The sequence below is a fragment of the Eubalaena glacialis genome, chromosome 18, assembly GCF_028564815.1.
Source record: "Eubalaena glacialis isolate mEubGla1 chromosome 18, mEubGla1.1.hap2.+ XY, whole genome shotgun sequence".
Taxonomy (NCBI): Eukaryota; Metazoa; Chordata; class Mammalia; order Artiodactyla; family Balaenidae; genus Eubalaena; species Eubalaena glacialis.
In genome coordinates this window covers 57,297,789-57,324,370 of record NC_083733.1, presented here as the reverse complement: position 1 = coordinate 57,324,370, position 26,582 = coordinate 57,297,789, and the positions used below count along the sequence as shown (strand labels likewise).

Sequence of the window (26,582 nt, the reverse complement as noted above, 5' to 3'; positions counted from 1 at the left end):
AGGTGCAGATGGCCAGCCCCCCTCCTACCCTGTTGTCTGAAAGCCCCAGTCCTGCCTGGGCCATCTGTTGCGGGGACCCTCCTTCTCCCCTTTCCCTACCCCCCACCCTGCCCCTTCCGCACGTGCTGACCACCTGCTCCGAAGGCTGTGGCAGCTGAGAAGGCCTCCCCCCTCACCCCCACCCCCGGCTCCGCCACAACACACACACCACCTCCCAGCCTCCTGGCTCCCTCCACTCGGCTCCCAGCAACCTCGCTTTTGCTAATGGGCCTTAATGCCCCTGCCAGCTGCTTTGCCAAACCCACAGGATTGGGCGGGTGCGGGGGCACTTGGGCGGCCAGAACCGCTCCCCGGTCCCAGCCTGGCGCCCCCGCCCCCAAAGCTGAACCGATCGCGCACCAGGACGCCGGGGTCTGTTCATTCCCCCTCCTTTCCTGGCAAAAGTGCCTCGTCACCGCTTCTGCCCGCCCCTGCTGGGCTGGGAGAACCGTGGGGTGAGCTGGAAGATTTGGGGATGAGGGACCGCGAGGCGCCTCCCGAAGCAAATCTTTCGAACGCGGAACTTAAGGGGATCTGAGGTCAGGGGTCACGGAGGGGAAGGGAGCCCACGCCTGGATGGACCTAGGAGAACGTGTCAGCGAGATTCACGTGCGTGCTCAGCCCCGGACTGGCCAGTGGGCGTGGCGGGGCGGTGGCCACACCGGAGGAGGCGGAGTTGTGATTGCGTATAGGCGTGGCCTGCTGGTCAAGGGGCGGGGTCTCTTTGCATATCCAGCAAGCGGCGGGGCTGGGGCGGGGAGCCGAAGCGGGAGGGGCGCTCCCCCGCCCCTGGAACGGAATCCTCCCGGGAGCGGAGCAGGCTAGCGAGCTTGCATCCCGCACCATCCCCCGGCCCCCGGCCCCGGCCCGCGTCAGACCGAGCTGCCGCCGCCGCCGCAGCAGCAGCAGCAGCAGCAGCACTCGGGGATCCGGGCCCAGCCGGGGCCGCGGGAGGCGGGGGCGCCAGAGCCCTGGATGTCCCGCAGCGCGGCGGCCAGCGTGAGAAGGGCGGGAGAAGGGGGCTCGGGTGGGGGGCGGCGCCGCTGCTGATGTGGCGGAGGGTGGGAGGCGGCCGCGGCGCCCGGATGGAGAAAGGGTGCCAAGGCGGGGGAGGGTGGTCCTGGGTGGGGGTCCAGGAATCGACTCCCCTCCAAGCCAGATCTTGGGAGACAGGGGTCTCGGGCACAGGCCTTGTCTTGCCAAGGCTCTGGAGATACGGATCCCAGACACAGACCTCCCCCTCAAAAAAATCAAGGACAGGGGGACAGATTCTAGGTACAACTCCCTAGGCAAGATTTTGGGGATGGGGTCTGGGACGCAACCTCCTTATCAAGTCAAGGCCTCTAAGAGGGGATTCCAGACCAGACGCAATCCTTACCCCTCCCGGCCTGAGGGGCTCTCTGAGCACAGCAACCCTCTAGGCAAGGTCTTGAGAATGGGGTCCCTGGGCACAGCTTCCCCACCAAGCCAAGGCCCGGGGGGATTCCTGGCACAGTCCGTCCCCAGGCCTCAGAGGCGTCGGGGCACAGCATCCCCCCATGCTTGGGCGGCGTCCCAGGAACAGACCCTTCTCAAAACAAGGTCTCTGTGCTTGGGACTCTATCCCCCCAAAGCCTCAATAAAATAAAGGGAATTTCAGGCAACCCCATACACAAAAAGGCTTGGTCAAGGGTGCCAGGGCACAGGTCTCCTGGGCCACCCTCTTTGTCCCTGGGGCTGCCCAGCTGTCTGGGAGGGGCTCCACCCACAGACAATGCACCGCCTCCCACTCCGGTTCTGGCCCCCCAGGCTCCAGGATTCAGGCTGGGCCAGGGGGCGGCTCCCCAGGGACCTGGTGCAGCCCTGTCTGTCTGCAGCGTCTGCGGTGATGATGGCTTTGTGTGTGGTACCTGGGGGGAAGCGGGGAAGCAAGCGATGGGGAGGTGGCTAAGAGTGTGACCCTGTGTTTTTGTGACTGTGGCTGCCTGTGTGTGTATGTGTGTGAGCTGCAGCTGGTGACTCTGAGGAATCGTGTGTTTCGTGCTTGTGGTTGTGTCCGATAGCGTCTGTGATTGTGTCTCTGTATGTGACCCCAGCATTTGTCTGGCTGTGTATGTGTATATGACAGCTGCTCGCTCACTGTGCAGAACCCTATACTTTTCAGTCTGTGTTTGAGTGTGTGCATGGTTGTGACTATGTGGTTGTGTCTTTGATTATGTCTTTTGTGACCCCATGTATGTACCTTGGTAACTCTAACTGGGTATGTGACAGTGTATCTGTTGAGTAGGGGGTTGGGCATGTGTGTGGCTGACTGAAGATGTGGGTGGATTGTGACTATAAGTGGAGTTGTGTCTATGACTCTGTGTCCATGTGCGACTGTCCTAATGACTTCGAATGTTTGTGACTGTGTCTCTAACTGATTTTATATGTGTGTCACACATGTGTTTGTATGATACACAACTGTGCCTGCAACTTTAGGTGTATGACTGCCATTGTATATGAAGTCACATTGTGCTTATGTGACAGGTTGTGTGCTGGCACTGTGACTTGTATGTTTTCGGTTGTGTGTTCAAAGCCACATCTATGTGTGTGGCCGGGATTGTATAAATGACTACATCTAGGTCTGTGTGTTGATACTGAGTGATTCTGTACATTTATAGTTGTGTACCTGTGATTTGGGTTATGTATTTGACTTGGAGTCTGAAACCCTGACAGACTATTAATAGTGGGTTATTTCACTGCATGTGACTCAAGCTATAGGTGTGTCTGTGTGTGGTGGCACCAGTGATTGTGTGTGTGTGGGGGGGGGATGTGTATGTGACTGTGGCTTCTGTATTTGTGTGTGACCTGCATGTCTGTGACCCTGGGTGACTCTATATACTTGTGTCTGTGTCATGGTCTGTAAGAGTGTGTGTCTGTAGCTGTGTGGCTGTTTGGGGTGGGTGGGTGGGTGTCCCTGTCTGCGTGCTGGGCGGCTTATGTTTGAATCTGTGTGATTTGGTGACAGAGTGACTGTCTCCTGGCTCCACACATGACTATCCGGAACTGTGTCTTCTGTGTAAACGCAGCTATAAATGCTCTGTCTGGGTCACTGTATTTCTAATCACATACCTGACTGTGTGCTTGTGTGTGTGAAATGGAAACTGTGTGCTGATGTCTCTGTGTGTGAGATATTGTGTGTCTCTCCACACGGGGGCTGTGATTGTATGTGGCCCCATACGTGTCGGTGTGACTTACGTGTTTGCAGGAAGAGAGACTGCGTGTTTCTCTGTGATGGTCTGACATGGCACAGCTGGGGGTGGGATGGTGGGTGACTGTGAAATAGGTACCATGACCGTGATATATGGCTGGGTAACGTGGACACTCATGCTGTGGGACTTTGCATACATGACCGTTTCTGAAATGCGTATGGCTGTGACTCTGAGCCACTGACTGTCTGGCTGTGTCTGAGTGTGGCCGTCCTTGGGGAGAACTGTCTCTGGATGGCTGTATGCATGTCCTGAGTTTGTGTGCCCATTTCTCTCTAATGCACGGGCCGTGGCCATCGGGGTCTGTGTGTGTGCTTGGGTATGGAGAACCATCCATATACGTGTGGCTGATACCATGACCAAGTGTGTGCCTCTACGACTGGGATGTATGGCTGTGTGACAGTGTGTGACCAAAAAGGTGTGTTGGTGTGACTGACACAGTTGGGGTTGAGTGTCCTTGTGCAGCTGTGTGCCGGTCGATGATTAAACACATGTGGTTGTGGCTGGGTGTGACTGGGTGTGACCAAATGTGTGTCAGTATGTCTGCATGCATCCCTGACCAGATGTCAACAGGCAGCAGGGGAGCTGTATGTGACAAGTGTGTGTGCCTCAGAGCTAATAGGTGACCTCCCGCAGGGTGTGATTCTACACGGGTGGGTCTGTAATGTGAGTATCTTGGTTGGGTGCCCGAGGAAACAACTGTCATTGGTTGGCCATGGGCTGCCCCAGTGGGTGTGCCCGGACCCAGCTCTTTGTATATGGCAGAGAAAAGAGAAGTGCAAAATATCAGTTACTGATATGACCAGACGTTTGTGGCAGTGCCTGGGCAGCCTGGGACTCTACATACCTGTGGACAAATGGTCTGTAGCAGAGACTGTGTGTCTGTGAACTTGGATATGTGGCCAGGTATTTACAGTGGCTGTGACTGTTGATGTGTTTCTGTGTGATCCGGTGTGTGTCGCTGTGGTTGTCTGTGTAACTAATTGTGCAGAGCTGTGACCAGGTTCTAGGGACAATTGGGGACCGGAGTTGCATGTACACATGTGACTGTATGTGTGTGTGCAGCCCTGGACATGTGTCTAGAGGGCAGGCCACCCCCCTTCACACCATCCCCTTGGGTACAGACAGCCTCCTGAGGCCAGGACATCCCCAACAGATGCTCCCGAAACACACCTACTCGTTCCTGGGCCCTTGCAACCAGGTGGCTGATTGCCTTAGTAACAGTTGCTATGACAACCAGGGCTCTCATCAGAGATCCTGAGATGAAGGGGGGTTGGCTGATGTCCAAAGAGGGGGTGAGGTAGGGGACTGCGCCCTATCCCAAGCCAGCTTCTCAACTTTTCCTCCCTCCGCTGGGCAGGGCGGACCCAGGAGTCCAGAGCAGCATCTGCCCCCTGCCCCCTGTGGGGCCCTGGGGCCCCCTGAAACCTCCAGGACGGAGCCAGGTGAGTGGCCAGCTGGGGACAGGGGGAAGGCTGAGTGAGGGGGTGGGTCTGCCTCGCATAGCCAAAGGAACTGTCCCTGCGGTCACACAGGCTTAATCACACTCACAAGTGGACACCCCCAAATGACTTCCCGGCACACCCAGTGACCTCGTTCACAGACACACCCACCTAGACTAGGTCTCACACACGCACACACACACTTGGACACTCAGACACACACCAACATCCCCACACCCACAGGTTCACGGTCACACAAACATACAGACACAATCCTAGACAACAACCAGACTCCCTCACAGGTGAGCACGGACACTCACCAGATACAGACTCAGGGACTCTCAAGGGATGCAGTCTTGTACAGTCTCCCCAACAACACACACAGACCCACACTTTGCAGACAACAGCCGCACTTTCACAAGCAGACACAGCCTCACAGACAGCACCCGTGTGCTCGTGCCTTCACAAACAGCTACACTTTTGCACACACAGTCTCACAAATAACACTCAGCACCCTCATAGACAACAGCCACATTCTCACACCATCACACCCTCACAAATAACACTCACAAACACACTCTCAAAGATGACAACCTCATGTCCTCACACACCCTCACAGATGCACGGTTGCATACAGACACACCCCCAGGACAACGCTCATGGACCCACATTCTCTGCAACAACACCCACCTTATCTGACCCAGACACACCCTCACAAACAACAGCCACAGACACACAGCCTCACCACCAACAGCTGCACTCTTGGACAGATGTGGTATCTTGGGTAACTCTCACAGACACACACTGTCATGGGCAGTGGTCATCAAAGACAATAGCCACATCTTCACACAGACACACAGCTTCAAAGACAACAGTCACGGACACACCCTTTCAAAGACAACAGCTTCATGCTCAAACACAGACCCATCCTCACAGGCAACATTCCCTGACACACACTCACCACCACTCTCACACATAGCTACTCTTCAGCCACGAGCTTCAGGGATCTACACTCACAGACGACAGCCACACTCTCGGACACAGACATCCCCTCACAGACAGCATTCACAGACACCCACTCTCATCAACAACCATTCTCAGACCCGCGTCCTTCCGTACAGCCTTCAGCTATATACACACTCACAGACAATAAGTGCATGCTCAGAACTAGACACCCTCACACACAACACTCAGGAACACACCAAGGAATTCCCTGGTGGTCCAGTGGGTGGGACTCCGTGCTTTCACTACCGAGGGCACGGGTTCGATCCCTGGTCGGGGAACTAAGATCCTGCGAGCCGCGCAGTGAGGCCAAAAACAAAAAAAGGAACACACCAGCTGCACACTTGCTTGCACACACAGGCGGAGTCTCATCTGTTGGTGCTCTGTCCTAGGTGTCCCCTCACACTCCTCCTGGGACTCAGTATGGCTTCTCAGTCAGCGAAGGCTGTCTTAGTGACTGGCCACCACCTCCATCCCTACCTCTGACATCGCAGGTGCACGCCTCCCCAGGGGCCTCTGCCTTAGAACAGACACATTTGTCAGAGGGGCTGTATCTCAGAGTTGCAGAGACCCGCCCCTGTCCCCAACACCCTCTGGCCTGGGCTCTGAACCTCAATCCCTGGACCTTCTGAGTCCCCCACATCGGACCTATGCACGTCTCAACTCCTGTGCCCTCTGACCACCGCATCCCCTGACCTTGTACCCCTAAAACCCCTGACCTCGTGACCCCTGACTGCTATGCCCTCTAACCCCAATGTCCTCCACTGCCTTAACTTCCCATTACTTTGGATCATCATGCCTCTTGACTGTCGCATCCCGAATCTCCAGACCCCTAAAAGCTGTGACTCACGACCACCCCCCCCACACATCCCAGACCTCCCTGCCTCTTAGCCCCATGTCTTCTGAATCCCCACTGCCGACTCTCCCACTCCCCCGCCTTCCAGTTGCCCCCTTTGCCAGTATCCCCTAACTGCTGCCAGTCTGTGTTCCCTGGATGTCATGTCCTCTGACCCAGTGACCCCCTAACCCTGTAGCCCTACTGCCATGTTATCTGACCCCTTGCTCCCTGAGCCCTATTTCCCCCCACCTTGAGCCCCATGCCTCTGACCCTTGACTCGCACCCCTGTCTTCTGTCAGCAGACGGGGCGGGCACCATGAACAAGCTACGGCAGAGCCTGCGGCGGCGGAAACCAGCCTACGTGCCTGAGGCATCGCGCCCACACCAGTGGCAGGCGGACGAGGACGCGGTGCGCAAGGGCACGTGCAGCTTCCCGGTCAGGGTGAGTGGGCGGGGCTCGTGTGGGCGGGGCTGCGGCGGTGTGCGAGCTGTTTGCTGTGCGCGTGCGTGTCCAGTGTGTTGTCCGTTGCCCGGTGAGGTGGATGAGACCGAAGAGACTTCACAGCCCCAGAGAACTGCGGGTCCTGCAGAAGCAGGACCCCACGGCCCGAGTCCCTTAAAGTTGGGATTAGAAACCAAGACCCATTCTCTTGTGCCAGGAAAATATTACCTGGGGGGTGGGGGGCGTCCCGCCTGGAGTCACGCTATTCTGTGGGAGCTCACAGCTTCCAGGGGGGCACTGGAAGGTCACAAAAATTCTGTAGCATTTGCAAAGCCCTCTACTGTTAAGTGCGTTCTGGTTTAGACCACCATGACCCTTTACAACATACACGAAAATTTATAAGGGAGACAGCAGGATTCAGGTTCAACTCTCCACTCATTCCCTTCCTGGTTGGGTGACAACAGACGATGGTCACAGCGCCCCCCCCCCCCCACCTTGTTTTCCCTTCCCCTAGAAGCAGACCTTGCGAGGGAGGGGCTGTTGGGAGGTGCAGGAAATGCTGGTGAGAGTGAGGAAGGGAAGGCAGCCAGTAAAGGATGTCTTACTAAACTATAGCTCTGAGCAGCTGAGCTTGATGCCACTAGGGAACTGTGGGAAATTGAGCCATCCCACCCACGGGGTGAGGGAGCTGGGGCGTGTGTACCCCAGCTCCTATCAGTCATTGCCTGGGGCCAGTCCTCAGGCACAGACGCAGACGCTGTCATTCAGAAGGACACCAGGAATGTGTTAAAGGCCAAGGATAGAGGCACGTGGGAATCATTACTCCATGATGTGCTTCAGTCTTCTCACCTGTATATCTGGGATAAGAATGGGGTACCCAGACTTCCCTGGCAGTCCAGTGGTTAAGACTTTGTGCTTCCACTGCAGGGGGGCATGGGTTCCATCCCTGGTCGGGGAACTAAGATCCCACAAGCCATACGGAGCGGCCAAAAAAAAAAAAAAGGTCCCCACCTTGCAAAGTTGAGGTAAAGAGTAAATGAGTTAATTCATATGATGTGCTTAGGACATTGCGTGATGCATCGCAGCGGCACAGTGAGCGCTAGGAATGATTGATTACTGTGCTTGTTTCATCTTCTCCCATCCCCTTCGCACCAAGTACCTGGGCCACGTGGAGGTGGAGGAGTCCCGGGGGATGCACGTGTGTGAAGATGCTGTGAAGAAGTTGAAGGCGGTGAGTGAGAGGCTGGAGCAGGGAGGGGGCAAGGTCAGAGCAGAAGAGCCAGCCCTGACCACACCCTCTGTCCTCCTCCTCCACTCCAGATGGGCCGGAAGTCTGTGAAGTCTGTCCTCTGGGTGTCAGCCGATGGGCTCCGGGTGGTGGATGACAAGACCAAGGTAGGGGGCCCGTGGGCCTGGGAGTGTGCACCAGCGGGCCCCTCTCCTCACGCTGCTCGAACGGGGCCAGGGACGCCTTCTCACCCACCTCTAGGATGTCCCTCCCTCAGGGACCTTCTAGGCTCAGACGTGTGTTCCTGTAACATGTTGGCACCTCTCACAGTCATAATTCAGGATTGAGTCCTGTGGCTATTTGTGAGCTGGCGTGGATAGTGGGTGAGAGCACGGACCGCAGAGCAGCCACTTCAGCTCGGGTCCCAGCTCACCCACTTACCAGCTGGGTGACCCTGGGCATGAGGGGTATGAGATTTAACCCTTCCGTGCCTCACTTGCCTCATCTGCAAAAATGGGGATAAAAATGGACCCAACCATTAAATGAGAAAGTATATGCAAATAGTTTAAAACTATGCCTGGTACAGCAGAAGTGTTCCGATCAACGAATGTTAGCTGTTATGTGCTTATTGTCTGTCTACCTGGCCAGATGGGAGCACCAGGGGCCGGGATCCGGGTATCTGTTTGCTCACCATTGAATTCCCTGCCCCTAGCACAGAGACTGCCCGAGGAGACAGCCAGCGCATGAAGACAGTTAGGTTAATGACTGAACAGGATTGACACCCTCCAGCAAGCTTTGCCTGACTCCCGTCCAACTTGGGTCAGGCACCTCTTCTTGCTCCCGAAAGCCCCTGAGCCTCCCCGATCCCAGCCCTGAGCCCTCTTCCTGTGCCTCCCTCATTACAGCGTGGCTGTGACTCTGGCCTGTCTTCATCTGGTGATGAGTCTGATTCCCGCACTAAACTGGGAGCCCCATGTGAGCAGGGCCCACAGCTGTTTCAACAAGTGCAGGATCCCCACCCGGTTCAGGACAGGATATAGAGCAGACACAAAGGGAATATTAAGTGAATACATGAAAGACAGTACCCATGCCTTTCCTGGCCTCCCTGGTGCCTCCCAGGACCTGCTGGTAGACCAGACCATCGAAAAGGTCTCCTTCTGTGCTCCTGACCGCAACCTGGACAAGGCTTTCTCCTATATCTGCCGTGATGGGACCACCCGCCGCTGGATCTGCCACTGTTTCCTGGCGCTCAAGGACTCCGTGAGTATCCCCAAAGCCCAAAGCCAGCTGACTGTCTCCCATGCCCTGGTGTCCCACGCCCAACCCCAGCCCGCTGTGTGGTGTCAGGCAAGTCACTCACCTTACCTCTCCTCTCCGTGACCTCATCTGGAAAAGGGAGTGTATTCACAGCCCCTAACTTAGAGGATTATTGTGAGACTTGAGGGGGTTGATACAGAGTATTTGGAACAATGCCTGGCATATAGGAAGCACTCAGGAAAACATTAGTTCTCATCCTCCTCCTTGTTATCAATAGTTCTTCATGTTTCTCTAACTTTTCTCATTGAGGAGCATATACATACAGTAACATGCGCAGATGGCCCAGGCACAGCTCCATGAATTTTTGCTTATTTTTAAACCTCACCCAAGTCAAGCTGTAGTTTCCTGCCCCCAGCAGCCCCCTTGGGCCCTTCTGAAACAACACCCCCCAGGGTACCCACTCTTCCTTCAGAGTTGATTCATTTTGCCTGTGGTTCTTTATATTTTTGGGGGGAGGGGGGCGTCAAGATCCCCTCTGAGAATCTGATGAAAGAGACAAATGGACTGTCTTCTGAGAAGCATTCTCACAGGATTCTGAGGCTTGTGACAGAAAACCCTCAGATACCAGTGATTTCGGTGAAATAGAAATTTGTGTTTCATGTGAAAGACATCCCTAGGCAGGCAGCACAGCGTTGGTGTGACTCCTCTCCACTCAAGGGCCATGGTTCCTTTTATCTTGTTGCTATGCTGGAGTATGGCTTCCACTCCATGATCCAAGATGAATGCGCATGCTCCAGCCTTCACATCTTCATCCCAACTACATAAAGGAGGGAGGCATGAAGAGGGGCACACCCTCTGCTTTTTGGGAGGTGTGTATTGGCCTTTTGTGACCTATTGGCCTTTTGTGACCAGCTTCTTTCACTTAGCATAATGTTTTCAAGGTTCATCCATGTTGTAGCATCGTATCAGTACTTACTCCCTTTATATGGCTGAATAATATTTGTATGGATATACCACATTTTGGATATACCATATTTTGCTTATTTATTCATCCATTGATGGACATTGGGTTGTTTCCACCTTTTGGCTATTATGAATAGTGCTTCTCTGGACATTTATATGCAAGTATTTGTTTGAATACCTGTTTTTAATTCTTCTGGGTATATACCCAGGAGTGGAATTGCTGGGTCATATAGTATGTTTAAGTTTTTGAGTAATTGCCAAGTTGTTTTCCTTGGTGGTGACACCATTTTACATTCCCACTTGCAATGTATGAGGGTTCCAATTTCTCCACATCCTTGCCAACACTTTTTTTTTTATTCTAGCCATCCTGTAGGTGTGAGTGGTATCTCATTGTGGTTTTGACTTGTATGTCGCTAATGACTAATGATGTTGAGCATCTTTTCCTGTGCTTATTGGCCATTTGTATATCTTTTCCAGAGAAATATCTATTCAAATCCTTTACCCATTTTTAATTGGGTTGTTTGTTTTTTTACCGTTAAGTTGTAAGAGCTCTTTATATATTGTGGATACTAGATGCTTATCAGATACGTGATTTGCAAAACTTTTCCCCCATTCTGTGGGTTGTCTTTTCACTTTCTTTTTTGGGGGGATTGAACCTGTGCCCCCTGCACTGCAAGCACAGACTCTTAACCACTGGACTGCCAGGGAAGCCCCATCTTTTCGCTTTCTTGATAGTGTCCTTTGATGTGCAAATGTACACATTTTGATGAAGTTCAGTTTATCAATTTTTTTTTGTTATTTCTGCTTTTGATGTCATATCTAAGAATTCATTGCCAAATCCAAGGTTGTAGAGAGTTACCTCATGTCTCATTCTAAGAGTTTTATAGTTTTAGCTCTTATATTTAGGTCTCTGATACATTTTGAGTTAATTTTTATAAATCGTGTGAGGTAAGAGTCCACCTTCATTTTTTTTTCACGTGCATACTGTATCCAGTTGTTCTAAGCACCATTTGTTAAAGAGACTATTCTTCCTTCACTGAATGGCCTTGGCACCTTATTGAAAATCAATTGACCATAGATGTGTGGGTCTGTGTCTGATCTCTCAGTTATATTTCGTTGGTCTATATGTCTCTCCTTATGCTAGTATCACACTGTTTTTTTTTTGTTTTATTTATTTATTTATTTATGGCTGCGTTGGGTCTTCGTGGCTGCACATGGGCTTTCTGTGGTTGCACCAAGCGGGGGCTACTCTTCGTTGCGGTGCGCAGGCTTCTCATTGCAGTGGCTTCTCTTGCTGCAGAGCACGGGCTCTAGGCGCATGGGCTTCAGTAGTTGTGGCACGCTGGCTTAGTAGTTGTGGCGCACAGGCTTAGTTGCTCCACAGCATGTGGGATCTTCCCAGACCAAGGCTTGAACCCATGTCCTCTGCATTGGCAGGCGGATTCTTAACCACTGAGCCACCAGGGAAGTCCCGTATCCCACTGTTTTGATTACTTTAGCTTTGGAGTAAGTTTTTAAATTGGAAAGTGTGAGTTATTCTATTTTATTCTTTTTCAAAATTGTTTTGGCTGTGCTGGGTCCCTTGCAATTCCATATGAATTTCAGGGTCAGCTTTTCCATTTGTGCAAGAGTCCATTGGGATTTTGAAAGGAATTGCATTCAATCTGCAGAACACTTTGGGAAATATTGCCCTCTTAGCAATATTAGTCTTTCAATCCATGAACACGGGATGTATTTCCATTTATTTAGGTCTTCTTTAATTTCTTTCAACAGTGTTGTGTAGTTTTCAATGTGTATGTCTTTTACTTCCTTGGTTAACTTTATTCCCAACCATTTTATTATTTTAGATGGTATTGTAAATGGAATTGTCTTAATTTCATTTTTGGATTGTTTGCTGTTTGTGTATATAGATGTAACTGATTTTTTTGTGTGTTGATTTTGTATCCTGCAACTTTGCTGAATTTATTTATTTGCACTAACTGTGGATCCTTTTTGATGTTCAACATATACGATCATGCTATCTGCAAACAGAGGTAATTTTACTTCTCTCTTTCCAACATGGATGCCTTTTATTTCTTTTTCTTGTCCAGTTACTCTGCCTAGACCTTCCAATAGAGTGTTGAATAGAAATGATGAAAATGGCATTCTTGTCTTGTTCCTGATCTTAGGGAAAAGCTTTGTCTTTTACCATTGAGGATAATGTTAACTGTGAGTTTTTCTTTTTTCAATAAATTTATTTATTTATTTATATTTTATTTTTGGCTGCATTGGGTCTTTGTTGCTGCACCCGGGCTTTCTCTAGTTGCGGTGAGCAGGGGCTCCTCTTCGTTGTGGTGCACGGGCTTCTCATTGCGGTGGCTTCTCTTGTTGTGGAGCACGGGCTTCAGTAGTTGTGGCACACGGGCTCATTAGTTGTGGCCCGTGGGCTCTAGAGCGCAGGCTCAGTAGTTGTGGCGCACGGGCTCAGTTCCTCCGCAGCATGTGGGTTCTTCCCGGACCAAGGCTTGAACCCGTGTCCCCTGCACTGGCAGGCGGATTCTTAACCACTGTGCCACCAGGGAAGTCCTGTGAGTTTTTCACAAATGTCCTTTATAAGGTTGAGGAAGTTCCCTTCTATTCCAACTTTGTTGAGTGTTTTATCATGAAAGGGTGCTGGATTTTGTCAAATGCTTTTTCTGTGAGAATCGAGATGATCATGTGGGGTTTTTTCTTCATTCTATTAATGTGGTTGATTGATTTTCATATGTTAAACCAACCTTGCATTCCTGGAATAAATCTCACTTGATTCTTTTAATATTCTGCTGGGTTCAGATTGCTAGCATTTTGTTGAGGATTTTTGTCCCCAAGTTTAACTTTAAGAGGTGGCTGAGCATCTTGTTTAGGGAACAGAAGTCAGACATACCTCATTAGAACCCCAGCTCTGCCACTCACTTGTTATAGTGGGCATGTTGACTGAACCTTAATTTCTTCATTTGTCAAATGGGTTCATAAGATTGTCCATCTCCTGGCACTGTTGTGAGGATTCCATAAAAGGATGCAAATCAGGGCTCAGCCCGGGGCTAGACAAGATTTCTGCTGACACATATGTGAGTTTCCCTGTGCCTGGCTTTGTGCTGCATGCCTTGCACATATTTGTTCACCTAATTCCTGCAACAACCCTGTGAAGTGGGTGCTGTTAGAGCCCCCATTTTACAAATGAGGAGGCTTGGGTACTGGGAAGTGATTTTCTTGAGATCACATAGCTGGGAAGTGGGAAGCCAGCATCAATCCCAGGCTCTCTGGCCTTGGCGTCTCTCAAGTAGGCACCCAAGAAACAGGGGTTGTTGTTTTTACCCCCAGTACTTTACTACAAAATATTTTCAAGCATGCAGCAAATTCAAAAGACTTGTTCAGTCACCAGTCACCTGGACAACCCCCACCCAGATCCTGCCATTAACATTTGTCTGGGCTTACTTTATTGCTTATCTCCCCATCTTATTTTTTGATGCATTTCAAAGTCACAGACATCAGAATACTTCCCCCAGACACTTCAGCATACATACCATTAAGTAGAATTCATATTTGTTATCAGCTCTTTTTCTTTTGAAGCGAAATACATGCTGACCACAAACCTTAAGTGTACATTTGCTGGGTTTTGACAACTGTATACACGTGTATAACCCAACCCCCTCATCAAGATCTAGAACATTGCCACCACCCCAGACTGTCCCCCCATGCTCCTTCTCAGTCAGTCCCTATGCCCACCCCTAAGAAACAACCACTGTTCTGATGTTTTTCACCATAGATTAGTTTTGCCCATTCTGTAACTTCATATAAGTGGAGCCATCCAGGGACTTCCCTGGCAGTCCAGTGGTTAAGACTTCACCTTCCAATGCCGGGGAGTGTGGGTTTGATCCCTGGTTGGGGAGCTGGGATCCCGCATGCCTTGCGGCCAAAAAACCAAAACATAAAACAGAGGCAATACTGTAGCAAATTCAATAAAGACTTTAAAAAAAATGGTCCATATCAAAAAAAATTAAAAAAAAAAAAAAAATGGAGCCATACAGTATTACACTCTTTTCTCTGGCTTTTGTCCCTCATTTTGCAGATGTGCACTGAGGCCCAGAGAGGTGAAGGGACTCATCCGGAGTCACCCAGCATCCAGCTGCTGGACCCCGGGGCTCCTGGCGTCCGGTCTGCACTGCACAACGTCGCTAATCCTGCCCCAACCTCTTCCCACAGGGCGAGAGGCTGAGCCACGCAGTGGGGTGTGCGTTTGCGGCCTGCCTAGAGAGGAAACAGCGGCGGGAGAAGGAGTGCGGAGTCACGGCTGCCTTTGACGCCAGCCGCACCAGCTTCTCCCGGGAGGGCTCCTTCCGCCTGTCCGGGGGTGGGCGGCCGGCTGAGCGAGAGGCTGCCGACAAAAAGAAAGGTGGGCGTTGCCCGGAGGGTGGGGCGGGGCTGGGCACCGAATGGTCCCAGGGTGGGGCCAAGGGATCCAGATTGGGGGGAGAGCTGCAGAGGTACAGGGGCTCTACAGTTTACAAAGCAAAAAGGAAACACACACACAAAATCCAAAACAACAAAATTTTTTTAAATTATTTTATTTTTGGCTGTGTTGGGTCTTCTTTGCTGTGCACCGGCTTTCCCCTAGTTGCGGAAAGCGGGGGCTACTCTTCGTTGTGGTGCGCGGGTTTCTCATTGCAGTGGCTTCTCTTGTTGCGGAGCACGGGCTCTAGGTGCGCGGGCTTCAGTAGTTGTGGCTCGTGGGCTCTAGCGCGCAGGCTCAGTAGTTGTGGCGCATGGGCTCAGTAGTTGTGGCAGACGGACTCAGTAGTTGTGGCTCGTGGGCTCTAGAGCACAGGCTCAGTAGTTGTAGCGCATGGGCTCAGTAGTTGTGGCACACGGGCTCAGTAGTTGTGGCTTGCGGGCTCTAGAGCGCAGGCTCAGTAGTTGTGCCGCATGGGCTTAGTTGCTCTGCGGCACGTGGGATCTTCCTGGACCAGGGCTCGAACCCGTGTCCCCTTATTGGCAGGCGGATTCTTAACCACTGCACCACCAGGGAAGCCCCCCCAAATTTTTTTAAGTAAAAAATACAAAGCAAAGCACCAACCACAAAGTTTGGTTACAGTTTATAAAGCGTACTTCAGTTTAAGGAGTCCTCTGGGCAATATTCTGTTGGCCACAAATCCCAGCAAAGCTCACCGAGAGCTTTATTATCTGCTAACCCAGGGAGGTTCCCAGGCTTTTCAAACTGTGTATCCACCCTGTTAATGGGTTGTGAAGTCAGCTTGCTGGGTTGTGGTTAGCATTTTAAGAAATGAAATGGAAAAGAATAGAAAATATCAGAGTAATTGAATGTAGTAAGGGTAAGTATAGTTCAATGATACTTTTATGTCAGTATATCTGTTTGTGTGTGTGTGTATGGAATGGGTTACCATGTGAACGGTATTTCTTATTCTGGGTTGCCGTCATGAAAGTTTGAAAAACTTTTCGGTAAACTCTAACATTCTAGGTCAAAGGCAAATAGTTTATAAGTTCTCAAACTGTGGTTTTTAAATATACGTGTATTATGTGCTGAGTCAAAATGTAATTTTTAATTTTATTTTACTTTTTTTTACTGTTTCTAGTTTTTACATTTTTGGAAAACACTGCTTAGAATTTACAAAGAATCCTGAATTGGGATTCAGGATAAAGGAGACTGAAGAGATCTGACAAATATTAATAAATGCAATGTGTGATCCTGAATTGAATCCTGGATATTGTATATATAGATATATATTCAACATTCAATTCAATATATATACATATTGAGTATATGTATATAAAATATATACATTGGAAAAAATATATATATATATGAACATCCATAAAGGACATGAGTAGACCAGTCGGGGAAATTAGAATATGGACTGTAGACTAGCTAACAGTATCATATCCATGTTAAATGTCCCAAGTAGGAAGTTGTCCTGTGGTTCAGTAGGAGTCTGTCCTTGTTCTTAAGTACATGCTGAAGGTTTTAGGGTTGGGTAAGCTGTCTGCAGCTTAGTCTTTTTTTTTCCCTTGTTGTTTATCTATTTTATATATAGTAGTGTGCATCCGTTAGTCCCAAACTCCTAATTTATCCCCTCTCCCTTTTCCCCTTTGGTAACCATAAATTTGTTTTCTATGCCTGTGAGTCTATTTCTGTTTTGTGAATAAGTTCATTTGTATCTTTTTTTTAGATTCCACATATAGGTGATATCACATGATATTCGTCTTTCTCTTTCTGACTTACTTCACTTAGTATGATAATCTCCACGTCCATCCATGTTGCTGCAAATGGCGTTATTTCATTCTTTTTTATGGCTGGGTAGTATTCCGTTGTATATATATTACCACATCTTCTTTATCCATTCATCTATTGATGGACATTTAGGTTGTTTCCATGTCTTGGCTATTGTATGCAACTTACTCTTAAATCATACTGAAAAAAGATTATGGAAGGAGAGACAGATCAAATACTGTAACAAGTTAACACTTGTTAAGAGTTAACAAGTGTAACAAGTTAACACAAGAGAACATGTGTGCTGCTTGTTCCATTATTACATCTTTTCTGTAAGTTTAAAATATTTCTAGCTAAAAAGTTAGGAAAATAAGTTTTTATCACTTGCTAGAATATTAGAGTTTACAACATATGTTTTTCTTGGTAAACTATGTGACCATTTACAAACCTCTTGACAAAGTTAAGGAGTTCTTCACAGCTTACAAAATATTTTGCTGTTTACATCATCTATTAGAATTTATAAAGAATTTTATCATTGGTAAAGCAGATTACAAAGTATAGTTAACAGAGGGCCTAAGTACATATATTTTTTTTAGTGAAAACCTGTCTTTTATGTATATATATTTATTTATTTTGTTGCACTGGGCCTTAGTTGCGGCAGGCGCGCTCCTTAGTTGTGGCATGTGACTCTTAGTTGCGGCATGCATGTGGGATCTCGTTCCCTGACCAGCGATCGAACGCAGGCCCTCTACAGTAGGAGTGCGGAGTCTTAACCACTGCGCCACCAGGGAAGTCCCTATATGATATTTTATTGTTTGCAAAAGAACACATTGAGTACACTGAGTTTACTATTTATATGGGATATTAGAATTTACAAAGAATGTCATATGCTTTAGAGTTTGCAAAGGATTTTGCTGTTTCCAAAGGATATTATACGTTCCAGGTACTTTGCATTGTAGAAAGCACTTGAGAGCTTGCACCGCAAAAATGAGAGTTTACAAAGTGTGGTATATGATTTGCCGAACACGTCACAGTGTTTTGCCGATGATGCACTGATTCACAGTCTCAAGGCACCGCACATTCACAAAGAGCTCTCTTCAGTTCAGGAGTTACGGAGCAGTGCACTTTCCACAAAGTTGTTTACCAAGCTTTTGTGGGATTCCAGAGCGTTGAACATTCACTGCCTCAACTGACCCTCTCAGGAGATCAGGGAAGGCAGCAGAGGAATGTTTATCCCAGGTTTAGTTGGGGAAACTGGAGCCCGGAGAGGGGAGGAGACTTCCTGAAGCCCAAGGTGGTGGGGGGCAGAGGTGGTTTCCCAGTTCCAACCTGTCCCAGGCTGTTTCCACTGCCCCCAGCCTGGCCTGGGTGAGAGCCTCACCGCCCCCTCATGGAAGATGGGAGAAGCACTGGGCAACCTCCCTGCCCTCTTTGGGCCTGAGTTTAACCTCACTAGCATTCAGGCTGCGGCTCAGGTGAGGCCTTGATGGGAGGATGGCTGTGTGTTTGTGTATTGGCAGGGGTGGGGAGACCCTGCCATGGAAGAGCCCGCTTCTTATGCTGAGTGGGGAGACCAGGTACCTGCAGAGGACTGAGAACAGCCCCAGAGGGGAGGGAGCCCAGGCTGAGGGGCTGAAACAATCTGGAAAACTCCTCATAGGAAGAAGTATGCCAAGCTGGGTCTAGAACAATGGGTAGCAACTGGAGGACGGGAGGAGGTACTTGAGGTGGGAAGAATGGTGGGAGGTGACAGAGAGCAGAGCAGATGTGATGATGGAGGAAGACAGCATGATGTGGAGAGACCAGGCCAGAGGGAGAGACGGGTTAGCTCAGTCATCTGGAACTCAGACTCTGGAGTCAGCCTGCCCCTTCCTTCACAGTATGGCTCAGGCAAGTCACTTGCCATTTCTGGGCCTCAGTTTCCACATCTGTAAAATGGGGATAATGACAGTATCAACCTCACTGGGTGGTTGTGAGGATTGAATGAATTAATACTTGCAAGGCACTTGGAACAATGCCTGATACATTGGTCATGCACCAAAAAAGTGTTTGTTAAATTAATTAGAAAGGGAGACAAAAGGTCTCAGAGGGAGAAATAGCAGAAGCAGCAGAGGCAGATGGATGGGGGACAGAAAGCCTGAGACACACAGAGGGTCAGGTTGGGTGACGACTCCCCCGCGGGCCTCCTGGGGAAAGTGGTCCTGGCTTGGGTGGGGATGAGAGACATTTGGGGGCTCTGACCAGCCTGTCTTAAGGGCAGGGCACACTGGGTGAGGAAGGCAGCATTGGAAAACAATCAAGGGGTCTGGGTAGGAGAGGCCTCCAATGCCAAGGTGAGCTATCTAACCACCTGTCTCAACCATGTCTCCAGCAGAGGCAGCAGCTGCCCCAACTGCGGCTCCTGGCCCTGCCCAGCCTGGGCACGTGTCCCCAACACCGGCCACCACATCCCCTGGCGAGAAGGGTGAGGCGGGCACCCCAGTGGCTGCAGGCACCACTGCGGCTGCCATCCCCCGGCGCCATGCCCCCTTGGAGCAGCTGGTTCGCCAGGGCTCCTTCCGTGGGTTCCCGGCGCTCAGCCAGAAGAACTCACCTTTCAAACGGCAGCTGAGCCTACGGCTGAATGAGCTGCCATCCACGCTGCAGCGCCGCACTGACTTCCAGGTGAAGGGCACAGGTGAGCCTGGGGCTCTGCAGGAGGGAACATCGAGATCAATGCCGCTGTCTGTTGTAAGCAAGAGATAGAGAAGAGGTGGTACACACCATGATTTTTTTTTTTTAACATCTTTATTGGAGTATAATTGCTTTACATTGTTGTGTTAGTTTCTGCTGTATAACAAAGTGAATCAGCTATACGTATACATATATCCCCATATCCCCTCCCTCTTGCATCTCCCTCCCACCCTCCCTATCCCACCCCTCTAGGTGGTCACAAAGCACGGAGCTGATCTCCCTGTGCTATGCGGCTGCTTCCCACTAGCTATCTGTTTTACATTTGGTAGTGTATATAAGTCCATGCCACTCTCTCAGTTCGTCCCAGCTTAACCTTCCCCCTCCCCGTGTCCTCAAGTCCATTCTCTACGTCTGCGTCTTTATTCCTGTCCTGCCCCTAGGTTCTTCAGAACCATTTTTTTTTTTTTAGATTTCATATATATGTTAGCATATGGTATTTGTTTTTCTCTTTCTGACTTACTTCACCCTGTATGATAGACTCTGGGTCTATCCACCTCACTACAAATAACTCAATTTAGTTTCTTGTTATGGTTGAGTAATATTCCATTGTATATATGTGCCACATCTTCTTTATCCATTCATCTGTCGATGGACACTTAAGTCACACCATGATTAATTAGCACTGCCTGCCACAGGCAAAGGAGAGGAGCAACATGTGATCAATTAGCAATGTCTGCCATCAGTCTGGGAGAGAAGAGAGGTAGTGTAAGCTGTGATCAATTAGCAATGTCTGCTCCAGGCAAGGGATAGCAAAAAGGTGGCGTAAGTCACGATCAGTTAGTACTGTCTGCTGTAGTTAGGGACTTGAGAGCAGTGGCATATGTCATGATTGATTAGCAAGACTTCCATGGGCAAGGGAGAGGAGAGAAGCTGCCCAGATGCCATGTTTTTGCTCAAGAGGAGACTGAGGCACCATAGGCTAATGCTCCCTCCAAGCTTTTGGCCAGTAGAGCCATGAGGTCTGGCCAGGTCAAGGATCCAGGTTCAGAGGAAAGAAGGATTGTGATTAACAATGTCTGCTTAGGGCAGGGAGAATAGAGTGATGACAGACATCATGACCTCCTTACAGTGTCTGACTTGAGCAAGAGAAAAGAGCGAGGTGGCACACCACATGATTGATTAGCAAAGTTTGCCATGGGCAAGCGAGAAGAGAGAGCAGGAGTATTATGTTTTGCCCAAGAGATGACTCCCAGAATTTGGCTTATGGAAACATGAGGTGAAGGGCACAAGTGAGCATGGGAATCATGGGGTCAGGGTGCATAGTGATGGATTCGTGATGTCGCTTCTGGGTAAAGGATTGTGCAGAGGCACCACCCATCATCATCGATTAGCCATGTCTTCGAGGGAAGATGGAATTGCAAGGACCAGTCCTTTCTTTCAGCATTTGGCCAGTAGAGCCACAAGGCTCTACTGGTGAGGGGTAAGGTGAGCAAAGAGTTCAATGGGAGAAAAGCATCATGTTTGATTACTAATGTCTGCCATGGACCAGGAAGAGGAGAGAGATGGCATATGTTGTGATTTAAAAATGTATGCCATGGGAAAAAGGGAGGAGAGAGGTGGCATGGAACCATGTTTTGCCTGAGGGAGACAGGCAGGAGAGCTGCCTTTCCTCCCAGCTGTCAGTGAAGTCATGTGGTCTGGCCCGCTCTCCTGCTTCCATATGCCAAATCCGAGACACCTACCCCTTATGGCCCTGGGGACTGGTGTGGGAGGTGTTGATCTGTATCCAGGAGGCTGGGCTACTGCAAAAGGTGACTGCTGAGCAGATGCCAACGCTTGTTGAGAATGACGCACGCTCACTCCATGTTGTCCAGCATCCCATGTACTGCATGCACCCTCAGATTTGCTGTCCTCATTAAGTAACCTGCCATTAAGCACACCCCCAGGGCTGTCACACCTGCTCCCTGAGAGGTGGCAGGCACCCCAGACTTTATTTAGAAGCCTCGCGTGCCTGTAGCCAGTTGCCCACTTGCTTGGATGTAACTTGTCACACAAAAATTTCACGGACTCACACAGATGTCCCACTCCACTGCGGGTGTCACACACACTCAGAAGTCACACACTTAGTGGTGGGCAATCAAAAATCACACACACTTGGAAGTTGCAGGACCAGGTGTTACCATTACACACACTTAGAAAGCACATATCCAATACAAACTACTGTATATAAAATAGGTAAACAACAAGGCCCTACTGTATAGCAGGGAACTATATTCAATATCCTGTAATAAACCATAATGGAAAAGAATATGAAAAAGAATATATATATATGTATATATGTATAACTGAATCACTTTGCTGTACACCTGAATCTAACACAACATTGTAAACCAACTATATTTCAATAAAAAAGAAAGAAAGAAAGCACATATCCAGATGTCCCATTCAGAAATCACACACACAGATTAACACACGCTCACGAACGACACACCTGGATTCACACAAACTTGTGTGAATCACAAGTCACATATGCTAATTCATGCTGAATTCCATACATCACGCAGGCAGATTGGCTCACGCTGGGGAATCACAATCGGATGCCACAACCTGGATTTCAGTCACACTCAGATGCCACCCCCCAGAAGCTGCACACCCATTTGGACTAACAGGCACAGTCATCATAGAAATGACCTGGAAGCCACCTACTGTCCCGCCTGGGCAGCCCCACGTCACACCTGCTGACTCCTACAGCTAGTTTCTTTCTGATGCTCATAGGAGCATCACACACATTCCCTTGGAGGTAGCCACTCGCTGAGCTGTCACAGGCACTTGTCACACGCCACACTTGACGGTCCTCTTGTTTATTTGGATGGTGCCTTTGCTCATCCTAAGCCCTCACGAGGCCACCACACCTGCTCAGCGTGTCCTGTCTTGCAGGCACAGGTGCATCTCTGCCCTCATGACATATGTTATGGGCCAGGCCACTTCTGCACTCAAAGCAAGACAGATGATCCCCAGCCAGTGACCAGCAGCGTGGCCAATATCCATTCTGACTAGTCAATGCTCTTGCCATACATGTGGTTGAACATTTTTTATTTATTTTTTTGGCCGCGCCACACGGCTTGTGGAATCTTAGTCCCCTGACCAGAGATTGAACCGGGCTCTGGCAGTGAAAGCACCAAGTCCTAACCACTGGACCGCTAGGGAATTCCCTGAACATATTTTTAAATTAATATATATTGGTAAGCATTTAAAATATTTCTTCTGGTTTGCAGCTACATACAGCTCTTGAGGTCCTCCTTGGTTTGGGATCCCTGTGACTGTCTGCCATCAGATGTCACACACTACTTGGCTGTTGTACCACTCAGATGTCACACACACACATATGTGCACAGTTACCATTTTTGTGGCCATGGCCACTTAGTTACTGCAGAGGGGACCCGCCGACCCACACACCTTGTGAGGGCCACCTGCGGGGATGGGGTCAAGGGCAGAGCCTGGGCCTGTTCGCTGACCTCCACCCTTCCCTGACTTGCCAGTGCCTGAGATGGAGCCTCCCAATGCCAGTGACAGCGACAGCATCAGTGCCCTGTGTACACAGATCAGCTCATCTTTTGCCAGTGCTGGAGCACCAGCCCCAGGGCCACCGCCAGCCTCAACAGGTAAACTCAGCCCTTCTCTTGGGGCAGATGCCCTGCAGTGCCCCTCCTGCATCCCCCTGCTCCTTTCAGGGCTCCTGCAGAGACTCTGGGAATCTTGGAATCCCACAGGCTTAGAACCATGGATCATCTAAGAGCCATGGGATTACCTAGAACCATGGATCATTTAAGAGCTATGGGATCATCCTAGAATCATGGAATCAATCACTTTAGAACCATGGATCATCTTAGAACCACGGGGTCATCTCAGAGCCGTGGGTTCATCCTAGAACCATGAGATAACATAAGAATTATGGGGTCACCTTAGAACCATGGGATCAGTTTTTAAACCTTGCTGTCTTAGAACCATAAAATCTAGAAACCTACAGCCTTTGAATCACAAGATATTAGAACCTAACAGATTTGGAGCCAGGAAACCTTGGAATCTTACAGCCTTAAAAGAGTGCTCTCTGAGAAAATAGTGCCAAGGAATCACCTTAGAGCCACGTGCTTATCCTAAAACCATGGAAGCACCTTGGAATTACAAACAATGTAAATTTAGAACTCTAGAACCTTAGAAAAGACAAACTTAAAAACACTGAAACTTACCCACTATGTTAGAATAGTACACTCTGAGAAAGATCCATGCAATCTTAGAATCTTAGCCTCCTAAGACAATACAGTGTCAAAATATTAGAGCCAAGGGTGATATTAAAAAATATTTAATAACAGGTTTGCTACTGACCAATCAGAAGGGAAGCCGGCCTGGGTGATTGTCAGTCGTGCCTATACTTTTTCATCTTAGGACCTTAGAATCTCAGAAATGAATTTTCGTAGCACTGCGTGACCTGTGGTCCAGGATGGTGAAGCCATTTGCCCAAAGCCCATGCAGCCAATGAGAAGCAGAGCTGGATGCAAGGCAGGCGGCCCGGTCCAGAGTCTGATCCCCAGCCTGGGGTTCTCTCTGCGGCAGCGCATGCCCCCTAACTGCCCCTCTCCTCTCTCCAGGGACTTCTGCCTGGGGTGAGCCCTCTGTGTCCCCTGCAGCTGCCTTCCAGCCTGGGCACAAGCGGACCCCTTCGGAGGCCGAGAGGTGGCTGGAGGAGGTGTCCCAGGTGGCAAAAGCGCAGCAGCAGCAGGCAGCCTCGGTGCCTGCCGTGCCCCCCGGCCTGCAGCCCTTCCCCGCCCCCGTGGGGCCCTTCGACGCCGCACCTGCCCAGGTGGCCGTGTTCCTGCCGCCTCCACACATGCAGCCCCCTTTTGTGCCCGCCTACCCGGGCTTGGGCTACCCGCCCATGCCCCGCGTGCCCGTGGTGGGCATCACACCCTCACAGATGGTGGCCAACGCCTTCTGCTCAGCCGCCCAGCTCCAGCCCCAGCCTGCCGCCCTGATTGGGAAAGCTGGGGCCTTCCCACCCCCTGCCGCACCCAGCGCCCCTGGGGGCCAGGCCCGTCCTCGCCCCAATGGGGCGCCCTGGCCCCCAGAGCCAGCACCCGCCCCGGCCCCTGAGTTGGACCCCTTTGAGGCCCAGTGGGCAGCGTTAGAAGGCAAACCTGCTGTAGAGAAGCCTTCCAACCCCTTCTCGGGCGACCTGCAGAAGACCTTCGAGATTGAACTGTAGCCCAAGCCACCCCATCAACTCCAGGAGCCCCACACCTGGGAGTGGAGGCCCAACCTCTCCCCAGTACTGCTCCCTGGGGCTGCACCCTCCTGACGACCTCTCTAACCCTTCTCTCGACCACCTCCCACAACCAGTACAGAACCGACATTGTGACGCCCAGGTTGCGATGGGATGGAATTCAGGGACGGACCCAGCCTGGCTAAGGGACCCATTTCTCTGCCAGACTTAGGCTGGCATGGCCCCCTCTCCCCGGACCCCAGACACAGGGGAATGGCCACAATCCCACCGAGGGCCCTCGGTTCAAGCTATATTTCCCAGTTTCTGTTGTTCACCTTCTACCTTCCAGTATTGGGTGGGATGGAGGAGGGATGCCCACCTGGGGGCCCTCCTCGGCCCCAAACGAGTGCCCACCCCAAGTTTGGTCATTCCCCCCGCCCCCATACACAGCACAAGCAAAGGGCTTCCTTCTGCCCACCTGCTGCGTTCACTGCCAATGCTGTGCTCACCCCTACCACCCCTCCCCTCCCCTTGGGGGCCCACATGTTCTTTGGGCCAGGGTCTCATGGGGGTAGGGGGCCAAGTTGGGGGCCCAGGAGGCAGGTAGGGGGAAGGGGAAGAAGATGCTCAGTTACCTCACGTCAGTGCCCGCTGGGGAGGGGTCCGGGAAGAAGGAAGGGGGTGCCTGGCGGGTACTTTTCTATCTTTTATTTCCAGATTTTTTTGTATCTAAACTTGCAGATTTGTATTATACAAGGACAGCCAATAAAGGAAGAATATAATGGTGCCCCTCTAGAAGGCAGGGTGTGTGTGCAGGGGGGATGGTGTGGAGACCGAGCCTTTCCTCCTGTGTCATCTCCTAAAACCAGAGAGAGTAAAAAGGGTCTCCCTGCATATTCACCTCTGAGTCGTAGCATGGGAGCAGGTAACACTGACCCAGCACTCAAGAAGTGGGTTATTAATGGGTACCCCAAATTAATCACTCCATTTCTGATTCTTACAGATTTTGAAACAAGGAATTAAAAAAACATATAATCTGCTGCTAATAACTTCAGTATTAAAATTTTAAATAATTACGTTTGGAGTAGCATATCTTCGAGCTGGCGAATTCACGTTTCAGCAACTGCATTTTCCGTAACTTAAGCCAAAGTGTCATCTGACATGGCAGCACGTTTTTAAGTCTCTCTGTTGTTTCTTGGGTTCCTTGATACAATCTACAAAGTTATATATTTTAAAATATATAATATATAAATTATATATTTAATTCTTTATAGCTCTCTAAAATGATGAGATTGGTTTCGTGAAACCCAATATTATATCCCCATTTGATCAGGAAGTTGAGTCACTTACCCAAGGTCACACATCTGATTAGTGGGGGAGCTGGGATTCAAGCCGAGCTTCTGGTCGACCTCAAGGCCAGTCACTGAACCACCAGGCTGTGAGGGAACAAGCCTAGGGTCTGCCCTCAAGGGTTTACATTACAGCCCATCAACCGGCTGGATCCTGGACTAGGGGACCTGTGACAGATGGCTCGCCAGGGCACCAAGGGGGTCCCTAGGGAGCAAGCAAAGGACACTGCTTGAAAAGAGCCACGCTTTCTTAATCCAAGCCTTTGCAGATGTCATTTCCTCTGCCTGAAACACCCATTCCTGACACTGCACCTTCTCCCAGAGGAATGCTACTCATTCCTTTTTTTTTTTTTTTTTTTGTATTGCAGTTTGCTTTATTTTCCCCCAATAATAGAATGTCCTGGATGCCATTTCATACAGATGAGTCACATATAGATCTGTGTCACCTCTCTTTTAAGACTTCATAGGATGCTACTCATTCTTCAGGCCTCAGCTCAAATATCTCCCCTTCTTAGAAGTGGAGCCTCTTCCAAGGCCCCGCCCCCATCCAATCCTTTCAAAGCTCTAGGACCCATCAGGCTGAGTCAGGAGCCCTCTGCTCCGCTTGGATCTTACAGGGCC

The 26,582-nt window shown here is 50.1% G+C and overlaps 1 protein-coding gene across 5 annotated transcripts; it reads left to right on the top strand.

Annotated features, from left to right (window-relative positions):
• The first annotated feature begins 778 nt into the window (after positions 1-778).
• NUMBL (NUMB like endocytic adaptor protein) lies at positions 779-25,183 on the top strand. 5 transcript variants are annotated; one of them, XM_061174583.1, is made up of 10 exons: positions 779-1,038; positions 4,627-4,711; positions 6,851-6,990; positions 8,147-8,221; positions 8,311-8,385; positions 9,338-9,478; positions 14,660-14,849; positions 19,057-19,359; positions 22,895-23,017; positions 24,002-25,183. In XM_061174583.1, exons 1-10 carry the CDS (start codon positions 1,015-1,017, stop codon positions 24,613-24,615), a joined length of 1,770 nt encoding a protein of 589 aa, XP_061030566.1. In that variant the 5' UTR covers positions 779-1,014; the 3' UTR covers positions 24,616-25,183. The 5 variants fall into 5 exon arrangements, with proteins under 5 accessions (XP_061030566.1, XP_061030564.1, XP_061030565.1 ...); XM_061174581.1 differs by having other exon boundaries at positions 19,054-19,359; XM_061174582.1 differs by having other exon boundaries at positions 6,848-6,990.
• The last annotated feature ends 1,399 nt before the right edge of the window (positions 25,184-26,582 follow it).